The following is an 18,100-nucleotide window of genomic DNA, read 5'->3' on the forward strand; positions in this document are numbered from 1 at the left end:
CGGCTCTTGTAGCACGCTCTTTGCATATACCCTCTTGGGCGGCGGCTGCTTGCTGGTGCTCCACAGCTTCAGCAGCAGCGCCGATGCCTGGCCAGCCCTGAATGTGACACAGATTGCTGGGCAGGAGAGTCCCTGGCCAGAAATGGAGGTGTATTTCAGTGGTGGAAAGGAGGGTGTATGGAGCTGTGGAGAGGGCTGTTTGGCTGCCGCAGACACACCACCACCCCGCGATAGCTTTGTGGCATACTGGAGGGGTTGCTGCCCGTCCTCTGGGATTGTTTTGTTCTGATGTCCGTTTTTGCTTCACCCGTCAAGTCACTTTAAATGCAACGGGGGCTAATGGACGAGTAGAAATTATTATTATTATAAAGTGTTATGTAAAGTAGCCTGCACATCTTGTGGTCAGTTTGTGGTGCTTAGCGAACTTCGATGAAATAAGTTCTTTGGAGCTGCATATTGTGCATGAAACTTCCAAACTGATTCATGAACTCTTGTCTCCACGTTGAATGTTTAACCTTTTATCATCACTGTGTGGGTTCAGCTAGTTTAGGATTTTTTCTGGACAAAATTGTGCACGTTTTTTGGTTGCATTGTGACGAGTTTTGCAGCTTTCTGTTGCCGTATTGGGTGTGGCTTGGATTAGCTGTTCGGAGAGCACACAAAGGTTAATTTCCTTTATTATCAGCAGATTTTCAGATACCGTGAAGAGAACAATTCAGACCTGACTTTTCAGATCTTGTCATCGGGTCTTTATTTATTTTTTTTAAGTTTGAAAAGCTTTATTGAGTTGAAGAAAACAATGTAAAACATCAGTACAATAGCACAAATAAAGAGCAGTAGGAATTAAAATAATTGTGGAGAATAATGTGCCAATAAACAAGAAAGGCCCCAAAAGGGGAAAACGATATACAAAGAAAAAATGCTTTTATAACTTTTCATTTGTGGGGAAGGAAGAGAGAAAGAAAGGGGAAAAAAAGGGGGGATGGAAGGGGAACAGCAATAGAAAAATATATGGTAAGAGAAATAAAGAGGTATGAAATACAGAGAAGTTCACAGTAATAATAATAACAGTAATACTAAATATAACCATAACATGTGATCAAGAGGCACTTTTAGATAAAAAGTCCGTTAAAGGGGACCAAAGTAAATCACGTTTTATCAACAATGGAATAGAAGAAGCACATGCACGATCTAGTCTATGATGATGGCAGAGCAAATTCCACCAAGCATTATAAACCACGTTTGTAGTGTCTTTCCAATTAGTTGTTATAATTTGATTTTTTTTTTTTTTTTAATATTTTTATTTTTCCCCTTTTTCTTGTTAACTTGCACATTAGATTACAAAACAAAACAAAACTGAACATTTTTACATTTTACAGAGTATCACTGGTTTGACGCTTTTCAAATCAAAAACCAAAATACATTTATAACACCAAATCATATAGCAGAAGAACCTAACCTTAAATCTCCATCACTTACTATGCCATCCTCCCTTTCCATATGTTTATTGGTTCCCAAATTTTCAACCCCAATCTCCTTCCCCTCTTCCCCTTCCGAGCATATATAGCTCTCTCAAGATTATAGCTAGCTAGCAGATTTGATAGCCATACCTGTAAGTCAGGGGGTACCTTGTCTAACCATACTCTTGCAATTATTAATCTCAGTACTGCCATTGCCACAAACATGAATTCCTTATGAACCAATCCAACTTTATTATCTACTCCAAACAGAATCATCCTAGGCGTTAGTTTAATTCTTATATCAAGAGTGTTATTAATAAAATCTTCTATACTTTGGATCAAGGTATATAACTGAGGGCAAGTAGCAAACATATGGATAATGTCGGCAGCTGCTGCATTACACCGTGGACAAGTAACTCCAGTGGACCCTCCCCACTTAGCTAGCCTCGCTGGGGTGTAATACAGCGAGTATAGCGTCTTATAGTGTTGCGATTGCAAGGGTCCAGAGCGCAGGATGGTACATCCCAAGTTTAAAGAATCTTGAAAGCTTCCTGCATCCTCTCCCAACTTTCCGACCCACTTAGTGCTAACTTTCTCCAGATCATCCATCTTCCCTTTGGTTAGTATTGCATAGAAAGATCTAATTGTGCAATCCCCTCCTGCTTTTATCTTTTCCAAAAGGTCATTTTTATTAAACCCCTCCCTGCCGCCTTGCTTGTGCAATAAAAAACTCCGTACCTGCAGGTATTTGAAGAAGTCCTTTCTCTCAATCCCATATTTAGCACAAAGATCTATGAACTGGATTACCCCATCCCCATCTATTATATCCCCAATCTGTTCTATCCCTTTCTGCATCCATCCCAACATTGTTGAGTCACCAAAAATTTCCATCGGAATGGAACAGTTTTTGTAAAGCCTTACATACCTATTATATCTGCCCATTCCCATTCTCTTAAGAAATGTATTCCATATTCTAGTTGCTGCCATCATGGTCTTAAACCTTGTTCTTTTATAATATCCAAATTCTACTCTATTTAACAAATTATTTTTTGCCTCCGCCCCCAATATAATGGCATACACTTCCGTAGACAATGTCCCAACCCTTGCACCACTTCCTCCACCCCCAATTATTCCCTGCATGTATTGTAATGCAGCAGCCATCTGATACATCCGAAAGTCAGGGGCTCCCCATCCCCCTCTCTCTCTGGGTAAAGTCATGTACCTATACGCTCTACGGGTCTTTCCATGTGCCCAGATAAATCTGTTCAGAGTCCTTTCTATTAAATTAAACCATCTGGCTTCGAAAATTAAAGGAATAGTGCGGAAAAAATATAAAAATTTTGGTAAAATTAACATTTTGACAACATTTGTGCATCCCATAAGGGAAAGGTGCAGGTTATTCATTCTTTCAAGGTCTTTCTTAACTTTGCCTATTAGGGGATCCAAATTTAACTCTACTACTCTTTCCAATTTTGCAGTTAGTGCTACTCCTAGATATACTGCTGAATCAACCACCCTGGTATCCACACACGGTGTATGTCTATTTTTAATAATCTGGGTCTTAGTTCTATTTAAGCTGTACCCTGATAGTTTCCCAAATTTCTGAGCCTCTAACTCTATCTCCTTTATAGCTAGAGTAGGGTTCGGAGTTAAAATTGCCACGTCATCTGCGTAGGCTAGGGACTTCACCACATTTTCATTTCTTTTCATTGGAGGTATCCTTGCATTCTCCTCCAACCTACGTAGCAGGGGTTCCAGATATAGTGCGAACAATAGGGGAGAGGAAGGGCATCCCTGTCTGGTCCCCCTGGCTATTTTTACTACATCTGAAAGCCCCCCATTCACCCTTATCCTCGCTGCCGGATTCTTATACAGTACCTGGATCGCTTTTATAAAGGATTCACCCAACCCACACCATCTCATTACACACCAAAGGTATTTCCAGTCCACCCTATCGAATGCCTTCTCGGCATCGAGAAAAAGTGCTGCTACAGGATCTCCTAGTATTTCTGCGTGGTCGAATACTGTAATTACAGTTCTTACATGTTGCGTAGTCCCTTTCCCAGGTATGAAGCCATGCTGGATAGGGGTCACTAACTGCTCAATCACTCCTGCAAGTCTCTTCGCTAGAATCTTAGAATATATCTTAATATCCGAGTTCATTAATGTTATTGGCCTGTATGATCCTGGCGTTTCTGGTGGCTTTCCTTTTTTTAAAATTACTATTATATTAGCCCCCCCCCATGACTCTGGGCTAGTGTCTCCTACCTGTGCTTGTTGCATAATTATACACATGTCTGCTAATAGTTCGTTTTTGAAAATCTGATAAAATTCTAACGGAATTTGGTCTGGCCCTGTTGCTTTACCTTTCGGCAAGCTGTCCAGAGCTTCCTCCACCTCTCCTAACAATATTGGACTGTCCAATATTTCTTTATCCTCTTCTGAGATCGCCGAAGGGGATATGTTATCTAAATACTCCTCAATCTCCCCCAAGTTTGGTACCTCTTCTGGAGTATATAAATCTGCGTAGAACTTCCTAAATACCTCTCTTACTGCATCTGTCTCCATAACCAAATTTCCCTGTATATCCCGTATTTCCTTTACTCCTGCTTCGGCTGCTCTCTGCCTAGTTCTAACTGCCAGCACCCGCCCTACCTTTTCACTAAGCTCATATGTCTTTTCTTTGTTGGACAGAAACTTATCTACCGCCTGCCTAGCCAGACCTTCCACTGCCTCTGCTTTTAATGCTATTATTTTAAACAGACAATCCTCCAGAGGACTATTATTCCTTATTAACCTACTTAGATTCTCCTCCTCCCTTAGTAATTTGTGCTCTACCAGCTCTCTCCTTACCCTTTCTCTTTTTTGTCTACCCAACACAAAGCTCAATGTTTCACCCCTTATTCCTGCTTTAAATGTATCCCAGACTACTCCTACACCTGCCGTCCCCCTATTAATATCCCAAAACCCTTTAATCCATTTTGACATGTGCTCCTTATATGCAAGATCCCTTAAAAGTCCCCTCTCAAACGTCCATTGTGCAGGCGATCTTTGTAAGCAATTATTTTCAATGGTAAGTATTACTGGGCTGTGATCTGAAACCACCCTTGGGAGTTTCTCAATCTGTGCCCCCGATAACAAGCTACTAGTTATAAGAAAATAATCCAGCCTAACCAATATTTTATGAGGGGCCGAGAAAAAGGTACTTCCATCAAGATGTGGATGTAATTTTATCCAAGGATCAATCAAAGAATTATTCCTAACCATGTCCGCCAGTGCCCTGAACACCTTCCTTTTCCTCCCTCTATAAATTGCATCTATCTGTGTAAATGAGCTCTCTAGATCATGTAAATTGAGATCGCCACAACAGATTATGGGTTCAGGCCACTGCGCCAGCTCTGCATCAAGAAGCTGAAATACCTCAGGATCATCTTCAGTGGATCCGTAGATGGTGGCTAATGATATTTTCTGTCCCCGAAAGGAAATTTCCGCTATAGCCCACCTTCCCCATTTATCCTCCTTCTTTTTCCCCACTACCATATCCCTGTGTTTGCCCAAAATTGCCACTCCTCTAGTCCTAGTTTCTTGTTTAGAACTGGCCAATACCCTGAACCCAAGTTGTTCCATTAGATACATCTTGCTCGCCTCAATATGGGTTTCCTGCAGACATATCAAGTCCAACCGCAAGGTTTTTAAATATGCAGCTACCTTCATTCTCTTATTCAAATCATTTAGACCGCACACATTAATTGATGCTATCCTACATATCATTGCATTAACAAGTGTATATACCAACTAAAACAGTCAATCTTTATCAGCCTCAAACCAATCTGTATATCTCCTCTATCTCCCACCAACATACCAATGTGCAAAATCATAATTAACCAACTGTTATTCTCCCCCCCCACACCCCCCTCCCTTGCCGCCCCTGCTCTACTCACCCCTCCCCATCCCCCCCCCCTTCACAGGCAAATAGGTCAGCCGACCTATGTGTGCCCGCCTTGTGTTGCGCAAATCGCTTCCCTCTCTCATCCAACTATTTGCTTTTTCGTGTCACCCACTGATCCCTTTATATCCTATATACCCCCCCGGGCACTTATGCTCCTTTTTGTTTCTTCATTTCCTCTAGAAAGATTCCTGCTTTGATTTCTGAGTTAAACATCCAGGTTTTCCCTCTGACAATTACCTTTAATCTAGCAGGGTAGAGTAAATACGCCTCAGAACCAAGAGCCTGAAATGGTGCAATCAGCTGCCTCATCTTCCACCTCCTCTCTACAGTAAAATGACAGAAGTCAGGCCTGGCGAAAAAGGTACTATTCTCAAAAGTTCTCCTACTCTCTGGCCTTGCTTTGGCTAGGATCTCTTCCCTAAGCAGAAAATTCCCAACATAGACTAGTATAGCCCTTGGCTGATTTTTTTGCCCACCTCTTCCTGCTCCCCCTACTTCTCCCCCCCTCTTTAATACAAAGGGGAACCTGTGTGCTCTTTGTATTTCTGTTTCCCACTGCCACTGAGACTCTGGGAATGCGCCCCTCAAAAGATTTATCACAAACTGCCTAACGTCCTGCCCCTCAACCCCTTCCTCCACACCCAAAAGGCGGACATTGTTCCTTCTCTGCCGATTCTCAAAATCCTCCATCTTCCAGCGCATATCCTCCGCCATTTTCTCATGTTCAGTCTTAAACGTTTGCCAACTCCCCACGTCGTCCTCAAGCTTCCCTGTCCGCTCCTCCACCTCTGTGACTCTGTCGACCAACTCATCATACAGTTTATTAACCTTCCTTAGGCTATTCTGTATTTTCTTTGATGCCTGCCTTGCTCTGCGGCTTTCTGTTCTTGCTTCGTGTTGCATCTGCCTTAGCGTTGAGAATAAAGTCTGGAAAGGGTCTTGTGGGGGAGGTATATTGCCACTTGTGGTTCTCTCAGCCTTATTAGCATGCATATCTTCCTCCTGGTACACTTGAGAGGTTGCTGAATAATCCCATAGGAGACGTTTCTCTACTTTAGTGTGTTTCCTCTTTTTCATAGTAGACTCTTTACCAGAGGTGCTTATGCCTGACTCTGTGCCTTCATCTTCCTCTGTACTTGATTCTGCCGATGACAGTGACTCAGAGTCTTCGTTTACAGAAAAGAACTCTCCCTCTCCTTCTAGGGATGTACATTCTCCCCCATGGGGCTGTTTAGTTACATTAGTCCCCTCCTCAAGGCTTGTTTTTGTGGAGCTTGCTATACTTTCTCTGCTCCCCCAGGAACCAGTCACTTTACGAGACTCATTAATTTCTTTCTCTACCTGCATTAGTGCGCCAAGCATATCTGCTGTAGTGTCTCCCCTGGTGTCTGTGTTCTCTTTTCCAGCTTTTCCAGCTTTGCCACTGACATTCACCCCTTTACCTCTATCTTCCGCTGGCATTTCATCCTCAGCGTGAGCTCCTGCATGTTCACCGTCCGTCTGCGGTGTTACAGCCTTCTGTGCCTCTCTCCGCGCTGCCTCGGCCCGTTGCCTAGCAACCACCTTCGCGTCTTCCGTGTTCGAGTCAGTTGCGTCCTCGAGGACGTTTCCAGCAGCAGCATCGGGAGTATCAGCGTCCTGATTTTGGGAGATACTCGGGTTTCCTGCGTCTACAGACTCTGTTGCTGGCTCCAAGGATTTTCCCGCTAACATCTCTGCCACGGTGGGTTGACGCATAACGATGTCCCGAGCCTTTTGCTCGTCTCCCTTCGCCGGCTGTGACATGCTTTTACCCGCCATGCTAGTTACTTTTCCGATCGTGTTCAGTTTCCGCATGTCACTCTTCTTACTTTTTTCCTCTGGTGGAGGAATTAATTTTCTGATCGCTCCTGTACTCCTTGCTGGCAGGGGATCCCCTTTCCCACTACCAGCTCCCCCTGTCTTCATTGCACCCGGAGTATCGGGGGGTAGTTGTTATAATTTGAAAAGCGATAGCTATGCAAAGATCAATAAATTTACGAGTATGGAGTGGGACATCCCAAACTGGGGCCAAACCACCCAGGAATACAGAAGAAATAACAAAGGGAACATTAGTAGATAAAATCTTATTAAGTGTAGACCAAATGTGGGACCACATAAGTTGGACCTTAGGACAAAGAAAAAACATGTGAACAAAGTCACCAGGAGTGCATAAACAGGACCAACACTTCTTAGTGTCTAACAATTTAAATTTAAACCAGTCACAGGGAGTATAAAATAATCTATTATAAAAGAAATAAAGGGTTTGTGTGGTACTAGCGGAACGAGAGGTGGAATGAAGTTTGGGCCAAATAGAGTCCCAGGTAAGTGAGGGGAAAGTTTGATTGAGGTCCGATTCCCAGATAAGTTCAAGATTAGTTTTAGGCCTGTCAATAAGTGAGGGAGAAAGTAATTTATAAATAGCAGAGGCCTTAAGGGGAACCTGAAAGTTAGGTGGAGAGGCAAGGAGGGGAGGTGAAGAGGATGAAGGAGTGTTGTGTAGGATAACAGTGGATAGTTTGGGTAGAAGTTCATGAAAGTGTATGCAGTATTTGTTAGAGATACCGAAGGAGTCACGAAGTGCTGGAAAGGTTAATAAGGAATTGTCAGAAATAAGATGGCGGTAAGTGAGAATTCCTTTGTCAATCCATTCCTTCCAAAAGAGGGCACGGTTGCGTAATTTAAGAGATTTATTATACCAAAGTGGGGTATTCATATGAAGAGTAGATGGTACAGAGAATGAACGAAAAAGGGCGAGTGTTAAAGCTTTGGAGTGTTTGAAAATAGGAGAAAGTAGTTTAGGAGGTGGTTGAGTGAGATTGGAGGCAGTAAGGAAGGAGAAGGGGTGAAGTTGAGCCAATTCCAGAGAGCTCCAAGCCGTAGTAGGAGGAGACGAGGTATCAAGAAAAGGCCAAATTTGCTTGAGAGTAAAAGCAGAATGAAAGCGTGAGATATTGGGGAAGTTGACACCGCCAAGATGTTTAGGTTGTTGAAGACGGAGGAGAGAGACTCTAGCCTTACGCTTATTCCACAGGAATGTGGAAAAAAGACTATTGATAGACTTAAAAAAGAAATGGGGGAGAGAGATAGGATGCATGGAGAGACAGAAGTTCACAATAGGAAGGAGCATCATTTTAATAGTGGAGAGACGACCCCACCAGGAAAGAAAAAGAGGGGACCAACGTTCTATTAGAGAAGAGAGCTTTTTAAGGATATCGGAGTGATTAATTTTGATAGTTTCTCTAATAGTGTTAGCATATAAAACGCCAAGACATTTGATAGAGCCAGAGTTCCATTGGAAACCAGAACCCTGAAACATGTGAGGAAGACAGAATTTATTGAGGGGAAGGACTTCAGTTTTATCAATATTTAATTTATATCCAGAAACAGAGGAATAATCATGGTTCCTCTATGAAGGGGAAAATAATCAGATTGCATACCATTAATCCATATAGAAGTGGAAGGAGCAGAATAAAGCAACCGAACAAATTTAAGAAAAGTGGAACTGAAACCGTGCCAGCGAAGGGCGCCAAACATAAAATCCCAGTTGACACGGTCAAATGCCTTCTCGGCGTCTAGAGTAATGGCAGCAAAGGGACTGTCCATTTTAGCAGAAAGATGAATGATATTAAGAAGGGTTCTAGAATTGTCTGTAATGGATCTTCCCTTAACAAAGCCGGATTGATGAACGTTGACCAAATCAGGGACAATGGAATTAATCCGTAAAGCCAGAATTTTCGCATACAATTTACAATCAGTATTAATGAGGGAGATGGGTCGGTAATTTTTATATAGGGAAGGGTCCTTATCTTTCTTGGGGAGAAGAACAAGCATAGCCTGCGAAAAAGAACCTTTAGATTCACCAGAGGAGAGAAAATGGTTAATTAACTGAAGAAAATGAGGAATCAAGATAGATTTAAATTGGAGAAAGAAACGAACAGTAAAACCATCAGGGCCAGGTGTCTTATCTTTGGGGAGAAGAGAGAGAGCAGCAAGAATTTCCTTTTCTGAAAGCGGGGCATCAAGAGAAGAGAAATCCAACGAAGGATTAGAAGATTTAGGGACAGAGTTGAAGAAAGAGTCTAATTGCTCTGCAGAGGGGGAAGACTCAGGAGTATAAAGAGAAGAATAAAATTGAACAAAGCAATCCAAAATTTTGGCATCAGAAGACTGGAGCGAGCCTTGTGAATCTTTAATCGAGACTATTTTCGATTTCTGTTTTTTAATTTTGAGATAATTTGCCAGAGCCCTACCAGCTTTATTGCGACCACCATATATCTTCGTATTAAATTGAAGAAGCTGATTGGAGGCCGATTCCCAGGAATGTTTATTAAATTGCAGTTTAGCGGAAATGAGAGAGGACAGAGAATCAGGAGAGTTAGAAGTGTAATAAAGATGCTCTAGTTCTTTAATGCGTTTTAGATAGGAGGAAGCCTGGGATAGTGCTTTCTTTTTTTTACGTGAGACAAAGTCAATAATACAACCCCGAGCAGTGGCCTTGAAAGCATCCCAAAGAAAGTGAAAGTCAGAGGTGGAGTGTAAGTTGGTAGTGAAAAAGTCATCCATGAAATGAGTGAAGTGTTCAATGAAAGTGGGATCAAGTAAAAGGGAGTTGTTAAAGCGCCATCTGCGGGCCTGAGGCGTGGGAGAGGGGTAATCCATATCTAAAATAACTGGGGCATGATCTGAGATGAGGATAGAGCCTATTTCTGAGTTGGTCATAAATTGGAAAGCATGGTGGGAGAGAAAAATATAATCAATACGGGAGAGGGAATTATGCACAGGAGAAAAAAAGGAAAAGTCCAGAGAGTCCGGGTGGGACAACCTCCATGAATCTATAAGGCCTCTGGAGGAGATGGCTTTGTGGAAGGACTTTTGCATTTTGTTGGGAATGTAGCGAGCTTGTGATTTGCGGTCCAAAAAAGGGTCCATCAATTGATTACAATCTCCCCCAACAATCAAATCTTCATTAGCATTAGAAGAGAGAAGGGAGGAGAAATCATTCCAAAAGGAAAAATCAATGCCATTCGGACCATAGACATTACAGAGAGAGAGATGAACATCATTAACAATGCAATCAAGGAGCAGCCACCTGCCATTAGTGTCAATAGTTTCATTTAGAATTTGAACAGACAACGCTTTATGAAATAAAATAACACCATTTTTGCGATTAATAGCAGGAGAGCAAAAAACATCCCCAACCCATTGTCTACGTAACATCGATAACTCTTGAGTAGAAAGATGTGTTTCTTGTAAAAAGGCAATTTGACATTTTAAACGAGCAAGATGAGATAAAACACGTTGTTTTTTGATAGGGTTACGACGACCCTTAACATTCCAGGAAATGAGTCGGAAACTTTTCATAAGAGGAGATTAAAGGAAAGTAAAAAGAGAGAGTAATACAGGTAAAACGAGAGAATATATGGAGAAAATGTCAAGGAGAGATGGAAACTAGCTAGATGAAGTAAAAAGAAGAACGACGGAAGTAATAGAGGAGCCCAAGTAGAGAGAATAAAAGGAAAAAGGAGCAAGGCCATCATAGGAAGGTGAGATGAGAAGAAGAGAAGAGATAAAAATGGAGGAGAAAGGGAAGGAATGACTAACATCACAGTGCCAAAAGAAAGGATGAGAGGAGCAAAGTAGGGTGAATAAAGTTGAAAAAGCCGAATAGGGTAAAAAAGGAAAGGGAAGGAGAAGAAAGTGAAGCAAGAAGGAGGAAAGAGGGAGCCAAAAGCAACCCAAAAGAAGACAGCAAAAAGGACGGCAAAAAGAACCAAGGTGGTTCTAGCCATACAGAACATGTAACAGAGAAAAACAATGAGGTGAGAGCGGGAGCAGCAATAAAAGACGACCAAAAAGAAGGGAATAAGTCGAAAACACAGTCCAATGAACGAAAGAGAAAGAACCGAAGGAGAGAGGAAAAAATGCACGGAGAACCTGGGACTGAGTACGACATAAGAACAAGTGAAGGAGACTTACCAAACAGATATGCAGGAAAAAACAGCATACTGGGATGACGGAGACGTACGATAAAACAAAAAAATTCAGAGGAGGACTTTCGAAACATCAGGAAACGCACCTAAGAAATAAAAAAAATAAAAAAAGGGTGAGGTGATGTGAGGAGAAACAACAAGCCATAACAGACAATAAAAAAAACACAGAAAGGAAACAATAAAAGAAAAAAAAAGTTAGGAGCTGCTTTGTTCCATGGAGTCCTCTCTGTGGGAGTGGATGAATCTGCGGAGGTCAGCCGGGTCTTCGAAACTGTAGGACCGTTCCTTGTATGTAACCTTGAAAAAACAGGGATGAATCAAGCCGTATCTGGCGTTCATGGTTCGAAGTGTAGGCCGCAGATCCAGGAATTCCTTACGACGCGCCGCTGTCTGTTTGGAGACATCCTGAGAGAAAAAAAGTTTATGGCCGGACCAGATCAGTTGCTTGTGTTTAGCTGAGTGAAGGATAGTCATAAGGTCAGAGTAGAGGAGAAAATAGGCGATGATACCACGAGGTTTCGATGAAGTGGAAGATGTTTTGGGACCCAGACGGTGCGCTCGTTGAATATTGGCATCCACATGTTTCGGCAGGCCAAGAATCGGTAAAACTTGTGTCTTCAGGAATAGAATGATGTCTGACCCTTCAGAATTTTCCGGAACACCATAAATACGAAGGTTGTTGCGTCTATTTCGATTTTCCAAATCCTCAGACGTCTTCTTGAGGACTTGAATCTCTTTGGTGAGGGTATCCACCTTGGCAACAACATCTTGTGCGTCACTGATTTTCTGTTCAACTTTGGTGACACGTTTATCAAGGTTGGACCACTTATCGTCCAGCCTTTGCAATGTAGCAGTGGTGTCCACTATAAAAGGGCGGATTAATTTGAGTTCCTCCATTAAATCCTCAAGGGTAACGGGAAGAGGAGATTTGGAGGGAGATGGTGGGTCCTTCTTGAGGCGTTTGCCCGCAGGAACAACGTCTTTGCGTGTAGCGGTAGCCACATTAGAGGTCTTAGAGGCGTATCCGTGCTCCATGATGTAAAAGCCTGAGAGAGGAACAGCTTGAGGTAAAGAAGGACCAACGGAATATGGTGAAAGGCTGCAAAATCCTCTGAAGAAAAACACAGAAACTGTGAAAAATGGAGACCACCGTCAAGCAGAGTCAAGCTGGATATCAACAGAGCGCAAAAATGAAGAAATTATGAGTGCGGAGGAAGCAGAAAAGCAACTGCGCACCGACAAGTCAAAAGTTGAGGAAAGAAAAAACTGCAGCAGAGGTCCAGCAAGCTGAGGAGAAGTAAAAAGGATTCAGAACGACATATTAGATGTCAAATAATCGTGGAAGCACTGCAAAATTGAAGGAGCACAGCAGGAGACAAGAAGCATCAGCAGGTAGAAAAATAGAATCATTGGAGAGAAAAAAAAAAAAATTTCACCCAAAAACGATGATGAAAAAAAAACAAAATGGCGGCCGTTTCCGAGGGAAAAACATTTATGCAAATTATAGCCTTAAAAAAATGAAAGCGGCGTACAGAAACATACCCAGTTGTGGGGGGGGCAGTTCCGACGCACAGATCAGCCGTTTTCGGCAAGAAATGCAGCCCAGAAGCGGTCCCTTCGTGTGAAAAGCGCCTCCGAAATCGCGCGCCCTCTCATCGGGTCTTTATTTTAATTTTTAATTTTTAGGGTTATCGGGCCACCCAACATTTTAAAAGTTCTGTTTCCACCTCACCAGCCGTCTAACTGGAAACATAGAAAATCAACACTCAATTATCCCCTTATTTGTAATATAAACTTTATTTCGGCATTCATGCCTTAAACGTTTTCACATATACAAAATCTTTAAAAGCGAGCTCAAGGTAAAACAGTCATAATAGTGCAATTACCTGAGTAAATAATAAAGTTCATAGGTTTGATTTTGTAGTTGTACTAAAAAAGCATAACAATTCACACTAAAATTCTTAAAAAGTTAATCCTTTGCAAGTTAACAGAGAGCATGTGTGCAAAGGAATAAAAACGGCCGAATGTCACAATGCTAAATTATACACAGTGAAGCCTCCTGCTTATTAACTGTTTTATCAGAGCCAGCCTTTCTGTTATGTAGGGAGGGATACTTAAGTTTTATCTGTACAGCGCATTGCTCCAAGGCTCTTTTTATGGCCCAGTTCCATTACTTTTGGGTTAAAAGCGAGTTATGGCAAAGGCTACCTAGAGAGTTTAGACCAACTAGAGTGTCAGTCCAGTCACGTACTGTTCACTTAGTGATTTCCCACACCTTTTATTTTTTTTCAGCGTAATCCATTCTTAATCAATTGCTTTTCATTCATTTATTTCTTTGTTAATATCTCAAATAATTCATGTTTTAAATCACATGTTATTAAACAGTCACTTTACATTCTAACAAAACATATACATCATAATTGTCATGTTTCCTATTCGTAGTTTACAGCCAGAGGCAACAATTGAGACCCCAAATTAAGACGCGTAGACGTCGGTTTTTAGATCCCTTAATCGGAAATACCACAGGTTAGAAGCAGAGAGCAACAAGCACAGCACATACGTTGATGCACTTTAGAAACGTACCGATTTCACACGCAAAACCCCAAAACTCACAAGTGAGGCCCCTTAGGAAGGCACCAAGTGGGTGCCGAAATGCATCGGGCATGTGATTAAGATATGTTATGTGCTAAAAAGCTGGCTGTAAATTACGAATAGGAAACATGACAATTATGATGTATAATGTTTTGTTAACAGAATGTATGGGAGATATAGCCCAGATAATATGATCGTTTGCACAATGACACTTCTAGCTGCTTGAGTAGCTGAAACTCATTTATTTTATGTAGGGGGGGGTATTGTGATGATTTTAATTAATCAAGCAATAAACATTAAACTTTGAAACTATTCTCGCTACGTATCCCAAACCTAGTGTTCAGAAGGAAGCTGAAAGTCAGCATGAAGCACTTTATTACAAACGCCCAAGGTCAAATGTTTAAGTGCCTTGAATTGAAATAGTTCTCTTCGGGTGGGTGGTGGAAAATGCTCCTTTGAGAAGATTGCGACGCAAACATTGATTCTCCTGAACAACGAAACACAACTCGTAACAGAGAAATAAAAACAAAAGATACAAAGAAAACATTTGCTTTGGATCAGTAGGTACCTGGAGAGGAACTTGTACATACATTCAACAGTGTTTTCTCCGCTTCTTGTATTTATCCCTAATAGGGGAACCATGCTAAAATGTTTCTTTAAAGAACTCCTTAAAATACATGTATTTCTCCCGTTGCATTTTATATGCGTGTAAAGGTTTGTTTCCTGCAGGAAACTAAGTACAATCTTGGAAAAAGGAGACCTGGGCAGCCGAGGCCTCACTTCTTGAAGTGTTGTGTGCTCCTCTACTTTCCTGTATTTCTTTTTCTTATGTCCAACTTTATTGTTTCTTTTCTGCAGTTTCACGAGGGCGGCCTTGTGGGTGGGAACCACATCCTTCATGATCCTGGTTCTACCAGTCGTGTTTGAGACAGAAAAACTTCAGATGGAACAACATCAGCAGCTACAGCAGCGCCAGGTGAGAGGTTGAGTTCCAGTACACCTCCCCACCCTTTGACATTGTTTCGGTTCACATGTGTCTCTTTAAGGGCAGCGTGGAAGACAGGAGACATTGGTGGACTGCTTGAATTAATCTCAGACCACTTGTAATAACTTAGGCTGTGGTCCAGTCCTTTGATCTTTTGCGCGCAATGCCACGTCAGACAGGAATTAGCCATATCCCTATCAGTCTTGGTCCTGCGCTAATAGGAACAGTCCAGCCCAAAATACCAGGCAGGTCAACCACTGAATGGGAACACAAGCAACCCCCGACCAGTTTCAACCTATTTGGGCTTCATCAGTAGGGTACAGCTTGAGTCTTGGGGAATAGTATGTATTGGACCTACATCTGGGGATACCGGTTGTACTAACTGTAGTTCTTAAATTAATGTCGGTCATTGGCAATAGTTCTGGCTGCATTCTTAGCAATGTGTCTCCCTCCTCATTTTATGAGCAATTGCTACCTCTCCCTCCCTTGAGGTAGTAGCACCTCTGTGGAATCTGGGCTGGTAGTTCTCCAGCCTGCAGCCCTGTGAGAAGAGTAATTGACTCAGTCCCCAAGGGGTGTTTTTCTTCAGCAACATTCACAAGACCAATTCGTTGACTATTGCATTTGAAGACTTATTTTTCTCTGCCTCTAGGTGTCACTACAAAAGCATACTTGTCTCTCCCTTCAGGAACTGTTACATCAGCAGTCCAGGCCAGCCGATGTCACAGTGAAGGCTGCTACTTCAGCAGTAGTCGCACCTTGGAGGCAGCTAAGAGCAGTACTTGGCTATCCATGCTCTAGGGGTTGTGATCGAAGAGCATTCCCTCGAACGAGCGTCTCTGTAGGAGCAATACTGGGCTCTTGCTCCCTCAAAGTCTGTTATTTTAGCAGTTGCCTCCCTAGACATATTGGATTAATAATTTATGATTACAGTACCAATGACATCCTTAGATATACCTTTTCTGAGCTTGTTACACAAACGTCAGGATTTCTATTCTCAATACGCGTTCTTCGAGGTGATCTTGTGAGTGTTATGCCCTTAGCAGTGCAATCATCGCTTCATGTCACAAACAAGGAGTAATGTGAAGGTATTTTGGGAGACAGTGAATCAAAATTATTGAACGCCCACCTGTTTATTGCAGCTTCTAATTTAGATAGGACAAAAGTAATCTGAGACAGACTGCTACTTCCTTGCTCATGTTTTCGGACGTCAAAAGGCCACGGTTTTAGAATCATCAGCAGACATGTAAAATCAACCATTTTACTGATGCAGCAAACTTATTATGTTGAAATAGGCGCAGATCGTGCCCCTTTCTAACCTCCCCCTCCGCTCCCGTTCCTAACTTACCCTTCACACTTTTATCCCTGTTGTGCCCTTTTCCTGTTTGTACAGACGCATTCCCTTTACTGCTTCAATTTAATTTCCTGACTTTGTTTCTGCTCTACCTCGGATCCCTTTTGGCTACTCCCCTTGCTGACATTGCCACGTATGTGCACCTCCTCCCACTTTACTCGCTCCTCCTTCCCGAACCCCCAAATTCTCGTCTCTTTCCAGTAGGTTGGAGAGAAGCCCCAGCACTGTATACACTTTACGCCGTGGTCCAGATCGCTAGAAGTCTCAATCTTACCCTTGTTTGTCTCAATGTCTATGCTATTACATGCCTTCGTTTTAGTGGCCGTAGATGTCCAGTGCTTGGTGGCCGAGCAAATCCAGAGTAGAGAACTATGCTTGGTAGTCTATCGAATTGCTGCTGTGGACACAGTTCTGGTCTCCCTTGCGCTTTAGTGCACCGTAGCAGAATGCAAGTGCGCTTAAAAAACGTTCTTGGAGGGCGGCAGGACCTCGCAAGTTTCTTCACTCTCCCTTCTGGGAACTGCATACATCTGGTTGGTGTTCTGCTTGTGAGGCACCTGGAGAGAGGGGTTGGATTTTTTTTTCTTTATAAATGTATACTTTTTATCTTTATTCCAGATACTGCTGGGACCCACAACTGGAATGTCGGGGGCAATGCCTGGCGCACTCCCACCCATGCCTGGAAAGCTGTAGTACAGTCCACCAAAGGGAATAAGGCGATGCATTCCTTCCTGCTCCCTTCTGAGGGCTGTTTGGATTTTTTTTATATCTTTGTTTCTCTTGTGAACATACTGGTGCTGTTGGCCTCTGACCTCAAGCAACTGGTGAGAGATCACACCTACGTCTCTGAATGGATGACTTCAGGGTGGCAGAACATTGAAGGCACCACCTCACGCGGTAATCTCCATCAGACTGCAGGAGCAGCTGAGTGGGGACCCTGAACACACTCCCACAGCACTTCAGCAACAGCGAGGACTCCTTATCCTGAAAAAAAGAAAGCAGCATGTTTCCTTGCGAGCCGAAATGTGGCAGAGAACAGGTCTCTGCTCCACCTCGTTTTAAAAAAAGAGAAAAAAATTAAAATAAGTGAATTGGCATCACGGGTTGTCTTTTTGTCGATATTTACATATTTATGTTCCAAATACACAAAATAAAGGGGTTCCTGATAATATTTTCAGCATATTCTAAATTGGCACAAGATTTAAAAAGTTTGACCCACATTGGTCTTTGATGTCAATATATATGGGTTATCAACCCATGAATTAACTTTGAAAATTCCTGATTTGGAAAATTCTAATTATGCGTAATAAAAAAAAATTGTGCCCAATAGTGAAATATTGCCTTGCCAATTCTGGTAAAGGAATAACATTGTAAAAAAGCAGTTTCTTGAAGCAGTACTATTAATAGCTGATCCACTGTTAGGGAGAGTGATGATGAGCGAATAGTGGCATGTTGGGACATGAATGTCTCTTACATGGCAGATGGGTGTGTACCCCTGCACTTAGTGCCACACGGTATGTGTATCTACCATTCAGGCTTATTTCTGTCCCTGGCATCACACTTATCCATTTATGCATAGAGACCTACCCATGACCCGAAGAATGCAAAGTCTAGGCCGTGTATTGTTACCTTGAGAGTGTACCCTTTTAGAGAGGGAAAGAAACTGTCCCTGCAGGAGAGACTGTCCAGGAGAAGCCCAGTTTTTCCTAGCAAGGGGAGCCCCCAGAGACTGACTGAAAAAGCTAAGCA

The 18,100-nt window shown here is 42.4% G+C and overlaps 1 protein-coding gene across 1 annotated transcript in view; it reads left to right on the top strand.

Moving 5' to 3' along the window:
- Positions 1-17,448, top strand: part of TOMM22 (translocase of outer mitochondrial membrane 22) — a 48,693-nt gene extending 31,245 nt beyond the window's left edge. Inside the window, exons 3-4 of the mRNA XM_086963346.1 lie at positions 14,871-14,988; positions 16,970-17,448. Of these exons, the coding sequence (XP_086819472.1) occupies positions 14,871-14,988; positions 16,970-17,044 (193 nt within the window). The 3' untranslated portion in view covers positions 17,045-17,448. The remainder of the gene's footprint in view (positions 1-14,870; positions 14,989-16,969) is intronic.
- The last annotated feature ends 652 nt before the right edge of the window (positions 17,449-18,100 follow it).

The sequence above is a fragment of the Lissotriton vulgaris genome, chromosome 1_1, assembly GCF_964263255.1.
Source record: "Lissotriton vulgaris chromosome 1_1, aLisVul1.2, whole genome shotgun sequence".
Lineage (NCBI taxonomy): Eukaryota > Metazoa > Chordata > Amphibia > Caudata > Salamandridae > Lissotriton > Lissotriton vulgaris.